The 10783-nt window shown below is 39.2% G+C and overlaps 1 protein-coding gene across 1 annotated transcript; it reads left to right on the top strand.

Annotated features, from left to right (window-relative positions):
- The first annotated feature begins 5560 nt into the window (after window positions 1–5560).
- On the top strand, window positions 5561–10569 carry LOC105983603 (chromosome unknown open reading frame, human C2orf66). The gene is made up of 3 exons (XM_013013586.1): window positions 5561–5683; window positions 6728–6926; window positions 10508–10569. Exons 1-2 carry the CDS (start codon window positions 5561–5563, stop codon window positions 6905–6907), a joined length of 303 nt encoding a protein of 100 aa, XP_012869040.1. The 3' UTR covers window positions 6908–6926; window positions 10508–10569.
- Window positions 10570–10783: the final 214 nt, after the last annotated feature.

The raw sequence follows: 10783 nt of genomic DNA, 5'->3' as shown, positions 1-10783 counted from the left end.
TACCTGTTTCAGCATTATGATGTAGGTTTAATAGATGAATATTTGCCTTCAGTCTCCGCTCAGGTATTTATGTGTAGCAGTTTTTGGTGCTTTGTTGTTGTTTTTTAATTTGTCATAATTGGGTGTTCTGAATGTTCAAAAAATAAACTCGGTGAATAAGCAGATGTGATACAGAGTGCTTCCCAGTCTGTATATTCTCTGTGATACGGTCTCCAAAACAAAACAAACCCTCTCGAGGTATCTTTCTCTTTGTCATAGGGCTTGAACTTGACTGAGCACTGTCCCTGAGCTCTTTTTGCTCAAGGCTAGCACTCTACCACTTTAAGCTTCCAGTTTTCTGGTGGTTAGTTGGAGGTAAGAGTCTCACAAATTTTCCTGCCTGGGTTGGTCTAGACTAGCATTTCAGAAAACAGATGACTATAAAACACAAGACATAATATATCATAGGTGAAAGTTGGAAGCAAAATGAAATCTGGATTTTCTAACTCTGTTTTCTAACTTTCCACATTACTGTGGATGCTTCATGAATAATTCACATTCTCAAAGACTGGCTTTTCCTCTTTATCCAATTCAGTAAGAATTGAGTGAGTTTGTGAGTATTGGGTTTTGTTTTTGAGGTGGGGGAGGAAGTGCTGGGAATTCAAGGCCCTGGCAATCACTCTACCACTTTTGAGCCTTACTCCTGGGCTGACTCTTTAAAATTTGAAGCCTTGATTCTCTTTATTTCAGCCTCCTATATTAGATGACAGGCATGTGCCACTGTGCCTAAATACTGGTTGGGAAAGGGGTCTGGGTTAGTAGCCATGAACCGCGATTCTGCCAACCTCAGCCTACCAAATTGCAAGGATTACAGATGTGAGTCACCAGTGCTTGGAAACAGCTGATTTTTTTTTCACGGAAAATCTAGTGGCTACAATGACATGTGGGTACATGTTAATAATGGAAGATTTGTTACTGAGATTTCTTGTGGAGTTCTCTAGAGTCAGACTTACAGAGTATACTTTTGGAGGGGAATTATAAGCGCTTGCTATTGAGTCTGTTTTGTTTTAAACAAGTAGATTAAAATTTTACATATTTAATGTACTTCCAGAATGCTAGAAGCTAATCACTATCTTTCAGGAAACATGAATTTTGGTTTTATATTGTGTTGATTTTTTTTCCTTAAGATAAAACTCATTGGTTCTATTTCAGCACTCACAATTGATGAGTAGCACTAAGAATCATCTGCTCAATTCTGCCCCAAAATATCCAAAGAAATACCCCCTCTCAATTGTCCTTATTTTTTCCTTCTCTGAAACTACTCTCTTTATCATATAAACTACATACTTGGAAATCCAGTATTCAATTTTAAAGAATGATGATTTTCCCAAATACTTAAATAAGTTTGTTAATGAATTAAAATATGTGGTCCATTACAAAATTATATGACTCGTGGGTAAGGTCTTACCTCATTTAGTAGTCTGAAATGGACTCTTTTTCTCACTCCTTTTATATCAAAGAGAAAAAAAAATTCTTTTAAAAACCCAGTCGTTGGTGGCTCACACCTGTAATTCTAGCCACCAAGCAGGCTGAGATCTGAGGATAATGGTTTGAAGCCAATGCAGAGAAGAAAGTCCTTGACACTCAGCTCCCATTACCCACTAAAAAGCCAGAAGTAGATCTGTGTCTCAAGCGGTGGAGTGCGACGTTAAGCAAAAATACTCAGGGACAGCACCCAGACCCTGACCTAAGGTCAAGCCCCAGGACTGGTACAAAAATAAAGATTTATTGGTGAAACCATATATAAGCCTATACTTATACTAAGTTTCAGGAGAGACATTTCAGTCTAAATCCATGATTCTATAAGTTGAATGACAGAAGGTCTACCTTCTCAAGAAGAAATAGAGAATTTGGATCTCCCTGTGGTATGTATATTCAGTGGAAGTTGTAAAGTAGGTGGAAGTTGTAAATGCACCTCCCTCCTCGTGAAAATCAGAAATCTTCACATCCATGTTCTTTGCCTTTGGTTATAAAATATCAAAAATTGGGTGGATCCGTTAAAACAACAAAAGAAGTGTTCCCAAAAATCAGTCTCACTGGGCCAAAAGCAAGGGCAGGGCCTTGTTACCTCTGGAGACTCCAGGGAAGAATTTGTGCCTCTCCATTTTCCACTTCCATCCTCTGCCAGCACTCCCTGGCTTGTGGCTGCATCACTCTAGTCCTCCAAGCCAGCATCCTCGGGTCTCTTCTCTGTTTTCATACCCCAATCACTGCAGTGTGTCTGTGGAATCTCTCTTGTAAGGACGGGATCACACTGGTTGCTTTGAGGAACATACAGACCATCAAGGTAATCTCCCCATTGCAGATCACATGCACAAATTAAAAAAGGAAGAAGTAGGGTGTACTTTTATACTATTAAGTGAAATTTAAACTAGAAATTACAGGCCAATGAAAATCTGGTTTTTCTATTTTAAAAAATACATTCTCAGCACTGGTGATAGGAACATTGTCTAAAGAGTACAGTGCAGATACTTTGCTATAATCTCATTAAAAATTTAATACAGCTGGAATCTGGTGGCTTACACCTGTAATCCTAGCTACTCAGGAGGCTGAAACCTGAGGATCTTGGTTCAAAGCCAACCCAGGCAGGAAAGTCCGTGAGACTCTGATCTCCAATAACCTACTCAGAAAAAGCTGAAAGTGGCACTGTGGCTACCAAACACTAGCCTTGAGCGCAAAGAGACTCTGGGACAGCACCTAAGTCCTGAGTTCAAGCCCCAGAACTGGCAAATATGGGGGGGGGGTTAATATTAAGAGATACTTTGACATCAAGTCCTAAGGTTGGATAGGCGTGCTGTAATGAGACTCGATGGTATTTTTTCTTCACTGAGCCCAGTGGCTCTAATTCATACCCCCATCTCTAATCTCTAGTCTGTTAACATGTAAAACAATGATAATCCTAAACTTGGGAGGCTGAGGCAGGGAGAGACCAGCCTTTATTACATATGAAGGCCCTGTCTTTAAAAGTTGAGACAAAACAATCATACTGTTCCTTGACTCCTCTTCCCTCTCTGGTTCTTTTTCAAGAGCTCTTATTCCCTATTCTTCCTCTCTCTCCACTCCTTTCTTGTCTGACCCTCTGCCAACACAGCCCTGATGTCCCACAGCCCTTTCCAGTTCCACTTTTATCTAACTTTGTCCCTTTCTGAGTCATTCTTCTCTCCCATCTTATCCTGATTCCCCCCGCCCCCACCCTTAGATTCTCTTTTGTAGACTCCCTGATAGGGCTGTTACATGTTCAATGGTCTCAAAGCTCAAGTCCTAGGTGCCTCTTCCCCCCCCCCCCCGCCATGGTTTTCCTGAACTTTACTAAGCATGCTGGTCCATTTCTACATCAACAATTCTTTCCTATTTCTATTTCCTTCTCAGACCTCTCCTGGGAGCTTCAGCTCTGCTTATCCAGTTGCACAGTCCCGGTCGCTGCTAGGAGATCTCACGAACTGCAGCCAGAGGATTTTTTTTTTAAAATGCCAGTCCAATCAGCCCATCTAGATCCTTTCAGATATTTTAATCATGTAGCATTGCTTGCATAGAAGGATCATCATCTAACCACCTCTGCAACCCAACTCTCCTCAGGCTCCCTTGGTCTCATCATCTCCTGAACACAAACTGATTTGCAGTTGCTTTAGTGTGTCAGGCTCCATTTCTGAATCACGTAACTCATTCTCCACTTTCTCTTAGTAGAAAAGATCATTTGTATCTGTGCAATGTATGTTAAGTGATTCAATTAAAGTTTGTGCGCCATTACTCTTTGATCAGTGAGGGAAAAGGCTCATTTATCATCTTTCTAATTTGTCCTCAAAGCTTAGTTCAACACCTGGCACCTAACAAGCAGTTGGTCAAAGATTTCTTGTGAAAAAGTTCATTTCAGTAAAACACACACACACACACACACACACACACACACATCCATAATTCCAGTATGTGGGAGGCTGAGGCAAGAGATCATCAATTTGAAACCAGCCTCAGCTACTTAAGCCTCAGTTGAAAAAGAAAAGAAAAAATTATTGGAATACAGTGTAAATATACACGGAGAAGAGAAAAGATAGGGGAGAGGAGAGGAGAGGAGATTGTGTCTGTATAATGAAAGGAAATGAAGTAATGAAGGTTGGAATCACTTGTCCAAGGTCAAGACAGCAAGTCTGATACCATAAGTAGACATTCTATTTCTAGCCCCCATTACCAGCCTTCTCTTCAAGGAGCTTGTCCTGAATTTTGTTCTGAATCATTGGAACCAAAGCAACTATACAACTAATCAAGTCCAATTTCTCGACCCTACCATTTTCTGCAGATGGCATTTATTCAGCACAGGGATACTGTAGGCATAGTAATTCTTTTTTTCCATGAAGCCCATGATCTCTTATTGCTCCTTCTGAATGGGATATTGTGGTAAACTGTGTCACTATTTCAAACTTGGAAAGCTTCTAGAGATTCTCAGAAGAAATATAACATGGAAGTTTTTTTGAAAAGCAATTTTTTTATCTCTTGCAATAGAATTACCTGTTCAAAAAATAATGCTGTCCTTTTGAAAACTCATATCTCCAGAAGAACATTCTATTAGGTGGGCTAATCATCATCATAGTCCCAGCTGCTCTGTACAAAACTTTTCTTACATGTGAAAAAGGAAAAAGCCACTTTGCTATGTGGAAATGTCTTGTGGGTTTTATTTAAAGACATGTACACACGCACACGCACACACACACAATGCCCAGTGGTTCAGAAGTGGCTGCTGCACTTACAAGATACCTAGTTTACCCCTGTAGAAGCCTCAGCACCTGACACAAGGGTCTTTGTGCCGTGGAAGGAAATGGAATCATTATTTCTGAACTCCCTCTGCTCACGTCAGTGACTCCCACCTGCAGCCCATCCCCTGGTATAAGTACCTGTAAATCTTCCTGCAGACCGTAGGCAGGCTGACCTACAAGGGCCAGCCAAAACCCAGCTCCTGGTAAGCCTTACTGTCTGCGCTTTGGGTTTCTGTCTCTCTTTTGGCTTAGGGAAGAAGACTGTCCCTATCTGCATTGGGGTGGGATGTCTGTCTTTTTGATTGACTGACTCAGGGTGTGTGTGTGTGTGCATTTCTCACTTTAGGATATCTGAAGTCTTTTTTTCTCCCACTTTTTATTTTTCTCTTTTAAAAGACTGTAAAGACTGTTAATGGAAGGTTTTGATTTTTCTGGTTTTGTTTTAAAATTTGCACTTTCCTTGGAGATAATAAAGTGTGCATTTTTTCATGGATAAAAAGACATACCCCAAATTTTCTAGGTCATATTCAGAATTTCCTTGCTCCTCACTATCATCTTATCATCATCATAAAAACGAAATGCCTCAAGCTAACCAGTTGAATTTGGAGAGCCTCAGTGAATCTGGAAAGAAGATGGTTGTAAAATTTGTGACCTGATACATGATTTCTCTTTCTTGTCTGACTTTACACGTGGTTCCTCTTTCTCTTTTCTGACGATGTCTCTTAATGACCATTGTCAGTCCTCTGGTCTCTCCTTTTATTCAGCTTCCTTGAATCATGGCCAATGTACACCTCCTGCTGCTGTGTGCTGCCCTGGTGTTTACTAGCCATGTGCATGGAGCCACACTGAGAAATGAAGACAAATGGAAGCCACTCAGCAACCCCAGGAACAGAGAACTGGTAAGAACACAGCTGAGGCATGTAGGTGGGTGCAGGGGGAACTGCAAGTATAGGTTCTGTATTCTGGAGCATGGTGGAGAGGAGAAAATGGGGTGGAGAAGATTCCCAATAGAACAGGACCGGAGAGAGAGAAGAGAGAAGAGAGAGGAGAGAGAAAGAGAGAGAGAACTTTATGGTATTTCTAATACTTTACAGAATCAATGGTAATTATTAGGGGATATAACACAGTGGTAAACACTTGCCAAATGTGTGTGAGGCCTTGAGATTTATCTCTAGTATGAGAGACAGGCAGTTGATGGGAGAAAGACACACAGAGAGAGACAGAGACAGAATGAAACTGAGGAATTTCTATTTGTTCAACGAGATAACCTTGTTTACAAACCACAATTGCAAGAAATTGAAAGTTGATCCTGCATCATTACTGTTTATTTTCCACATGCAGTTTCCTAAAAAATAGAAAATAAATCAGCCCAAATCTTTAGAACATATAACAAATACAATAAGCATACAAATACAAACATAACTGTAAGATTAAAAAACAAACTGGGCTGTGCTCTGTGCACAGCTTCTTTGTGTTCATTTCCTAAAATGAATCTGGAAAGCTCTTCTCAGAAAAGAAACCACTGCAGCAGGCAGGGACTGGGACAAACCCTTCATCAAAGGAGACCCGATCTGATCACTGTGGCATTTAGCTACTTCTCTGACTTGAGTATTCAGAGATGCTTTACCCTGAATTCTGTGCCTACAGTGTTGTTGAATAATGGATATCCACTCTTGATTTTCACCAAGAGTGATGGATCATCTGTCTTTTTGAGGGTTTAAATATCAGAAAGAAGAAGGTAAGGACAGAGGTGGGGGAGGAAAAAAAGCTAAACCTTATACTTTTCTCTTTTTTCCTTTTTTTAAAAAAATTTCAACTATAAGCTACCTAGACCAGACTTAAATTCAATTCTAGAAGGAAAAGAGAAGGGGAAAACATTCAACTTTGAATATTTTGAGGTTTCATTTGCTACATGATGTTGACCATTTTCTTTCTCTCTTCAGTTTTTCAGAAGCCTTCAGGCATATTTTAAGGGCAGAGGTCTTGATCTAGGGAAGTTTCCAAATATTTTCTCCATGAGTGAGAATCCCAGGCCCCTGTCCTTCCAATCAGAGCAGATTGCTGCTGCATTTGCAGATTATGAAGAGCAGAAAAACTCCTTCCCTAAACACCTTGAAGGCTGAAAGTTTCCTCTGAGATCAGGTAAAAGCTGCTACTTTAACCCCAGGATCTACCCAAACATACAACTCTTAAGTAGTTGGATATTCCAATAAACATTTCTTTGGGAAATGGTTTTATTTCATTATAGAAATGGATGTTTATTTCTCATTATATGCATTATTGTTAAATATGTGGCTTTGGGTCAGATATTTTATAGTCGTGTGTGTGTGTGTGTGTGTGTGTGTGTGTGTGTGTGGTGTGTGTGTGTGCCAGTCCTGCTTGAACTCAGGGCTGTCTCTGAGCTTTTGTGCTCAAGGCTAGTGCTCTACCACTTGAGCCGCAGCTCCACCTCTTGCTTTTTTGGTAGTTTAGTGGAGATAAGAGTCTCACAGACTTTCCTGTCCAAACTGGCTTTGAATCATAATCCTCAGAGGCTAGAATTACAGGTGCCTAACATGTCTATTGTTGTTGTTTTGTTTGTTTTTTAAAGAAATTATAATTATGATTTCAGAGAAACAAAAGGTTCATTTTTTTCTCTCATATGTGGAGTTAGATCTAAATTATAACCATGTGTGAATATGCAGGGTCATAAGAATATATACATAAGCAAATCAACTAAAGTATGGTATAGTCAGGGGAGGATACCAATGGTATAAGTCCTCTAAACAAAAGATTAACAGCTTAACAAAATGAATATCAGGAAGCTGAAACACATTTGGGGGGGGGGTTGAGGAAAAGTCAAGGGGAAGTAGACAAATGGGGAAAGGAAAAGTGGAAGAAAAGTCATGGTATTCGATGTACATATGTGAACATGGAACCAACAAAATGAGTGTGGGTAGGGTTGGGAAAGAGGGCAGATGGGGGATTGACATTTATCAAGTTATATTGTACTTATATACTCATTTGTTGAATTGAAACCCCTTTGTACAACTACTTAAAGATAATTTTGGTTTTTCATTGTCTGTGCTGGGGCTTAAACTCAGGGCCTGAGTGCTGTCCTTGAGCTTTTTTATTTTTTTTTATTTTTTTGCTTAAGGCTAGGGCTCTACTGCTTCAGCCACACCTCCAATTTTGGCTTTCTGGTGGCTAATTAAAGATTAGAGTCTCATAGACTTTCCTGCACAGGCTGGCTTTGAACCAAGATCCTCAGATCTCAGCCTCCTAAGTATCTTTGATTACAGGTATGAGCCATCAGAGCCTGGCCTTAAAGATAACTTTTTAAAAAGAAATGCTAGTTATGATTTTTAAAGCATATTTTCTAGAGGAAGTATATTAAAATGGTAAAATTGTCACTCTCAATACAATTATTAAATTAATGAACTAGTGTATACTCTCACCTATATCCAAAATTAAATATGAATACAACAACTGAAACAATTGGATTAAATAGGGAATAAAAGTTAAAAGAATGTTTCTTTTTTTCTTTTCACTGATTGCACATGTATTTTAAATACATTTTATTGCTAGATGCTTATGGCTCATGCCTGAGGCTGAGATCTGAGGATCAAGATTCAAAGCCATAAGAACAAGAACTTCAACCAAAAACTTAGGACAGTGTCCAGGCCCTGAGTTCAAGTCCCAGAACTGGCACAAAGCAAAATAAAATAATAGGGCTGAGAATGTGGCTTGCACCATGAAGCCCTGAGTTTGATTCTTCAGTACCACATAAACAGAAAAAGCCAGAAGTGGTACTGTGGCTCAAGTAGTAGACTGCTAGCCTTGAGCAAAAGGAGCTCAGGGACTGTGCCCAAGCCCTGAGTTCAAGCCCCAGGACTGGCAAAAATAAATAAAATAAATAAATTGTATTTTTCAAAGAAGTTATAGTATGAAAAAACTTGAGAAGAATACAATACGAAGAAAGTCCATGTATCCCGCCCTTTCACCCCTTCAGCTTTCCCATTTATTATTACCATCTTTATTATCTTGGTACAGTTGTTATAAATGATGAGTCCCTATGGATACATGAATATTAACAAAAGTTCATAGTTTACCTTGTTAGGGTTCATGCTTGCCTAACGCAAGTAATGCAGTTCTGTGCATTTGTCAAATGCATAATGTATGCACCCATCTGAAAGTATGCATGGAACAATTTCTTTCTTTTTTTTTTTTTTTTGGGTCCGGTCATGGTGCCTGAACTCTGGGCCTGGGTGCTGTCCCTCAGCTCTTCAGCTCAAGGCTAGCGCTCTACCACTTGAGCCACAGCGCCACTTCCGGCTTTTTTCTTTTTGCTTATGTGGTGCTGGGAATCGAACCCAGGGCCTCAGGCATGCAAGGCAAGCACTCTACCACTGAGCCACCTTCCCAGCCCCTGCATAGAACAATTTCATCGCCCCCCAAGTCCCTTGTGCTGCTCACTTCCACAGAGCCTCTGGGCCACATAAATCTTTTTAGTGACTCTTCTTTTCCAAGTGTCACATGGTTGGAATTCTATAGTCTAGTCCTTTCATATTTGTTTTTTCTCTCCTTTTCACTCCCTTTTGGCTATAAAGAATACAATATCCACAAAGGAGTGATTCTTTTAGAAAGTACTGTATGTTTATATATATATATATATATATATATATATATATATATATATTCAAACTTGAATTTCCTTGCTTAGAGAAAAAGTAAAAATGCATATATATGTTAAAGTGTGGACTTTATGATTATTTTATAATTCTTACCAAATTTATTTGTTTACTTACTTACTTATGACAGTAATAGGGCTTGAACTCAGAACCTCACACTCTCACTTGGCTAAAAAGCATATGTCTAGCACACTACCACTTGAGCCACACCTCTTCTGGTTAATACTGGTTAATAGACTTCTCTCTGGGTTGGCTTCAAACTTAGATCCTCAGATCTCAGCCACCTGAATAGCACCCAGCTAGTACATACTATTTTTTAAAGTAGGTTTATGGGGGTATTCCAAGCAAACACATTATGATTCTAGTGCTTCTGCTGTTTGTTTGTGTAACAAAAGGAGATAAATCACAATTGGAATCTTTTATTCTCCCACCATTAGACAGATAAATTGTGATAAAGCATGCGCCGTACATTATTACACTTGTGAGCTAGTTTTCATTAGTAGTTCTCTTAACTACTAATGATTTATAAGTAATTACTATTCTAAAATAAAGATGTGACTTACCAAGTGGAGTATGAAGTTGAATAGTGACTTAACATGAAAAGATAGATGGAATCAACATAATGGTGTTAATGGTTCCCCATGATTATTTTTACTTTCAGGCCCTAGGTTATCCGATGCTAAATAAAGAACTAATCTCACAATCCCTTAGTGTAAAGCAGATAAGTTACTTGTCAGCATCAGTTTGTCCACCTATAAATCATCTCTTCTAATTTCTACTTCCTAGGAGGTGTCAGACAAATACTTTTGTGTGAGCAGAGATGGGCTAATGGTTAAGGGCAGGACACTGAGAAGGTATCTAGTATACACTACTATAATACTTGAGGTATTTGATTTGGAAAGAAGCAAAAGTCTGATTTGGAGTAGTTTTCATAATTACATAATTACGTCCTTAACATCTCTGAGTTTGAAATCAGACTTGGTGGTCTTAGCTTTGATCGTAGGTAGACTCTCTTTCCTATTTCATTGTAACAGTTGCTTTCTTTTCTTCCAGGTGTCTGTCCATTTTGAACTGTAGCAGAAGCTTCTCAGTAGAAAAACTCCACCATGGTTAAGGCTAATCTTGTGTGTGTGTGTGTGTGTGTGTGTGTGTGTGTGTGTGTGTGTGTGTGTGTATTCTGTGTTTGCCAATTTGTAATGATTTAATTCTACATTTCTATATTGATATATAAATTGCCAAAACTTTGAGACATATGTATGCATATATTTTGGAGAGATTGGCCTGATTTTGAAGAGCCTTTTCATTCTATAACCATACACCAGTATGTAT

The sequence above is a fragment of the Dipodomys ordii genome, unplaced genomic scaffold, assembly GCF_000151885.1.
Source record: "Dipodomys ordii isolate 6190 unplaced genomic scaffold, Dord_2.0 Scaffold1, whole genome shotgun sequence".
Classification (NCBI taxonomy): Eukaryota; Metazoa; Chordata; class Mammalia; order Rodentia; family Heteromyidae; genus Dipodomys; species Dipodomys ordii.
Note: the sequence above shows the minus strand (reverse complement) of the source record. Positions and strands in the feature narration are given on the sequence as shown.

Bases quoted from the DNA above. Each gene is read 5' to 3' on its own strand.
- LOC105983603 (XM_013013586.1), top strand. From the start codon at position 5,561: ATGGCCAATGTACACCTCCTGCTGCTGTGTGCTGCCCTGGTGTTTACT. The intron at 5,684-6,727 runs GTAAGAACACAG...TTCTCTCTTCAG, and splicing joins ACCCCAGGAACAGAGAACTG to TTTTTCAGAAGCCTTCAGGC.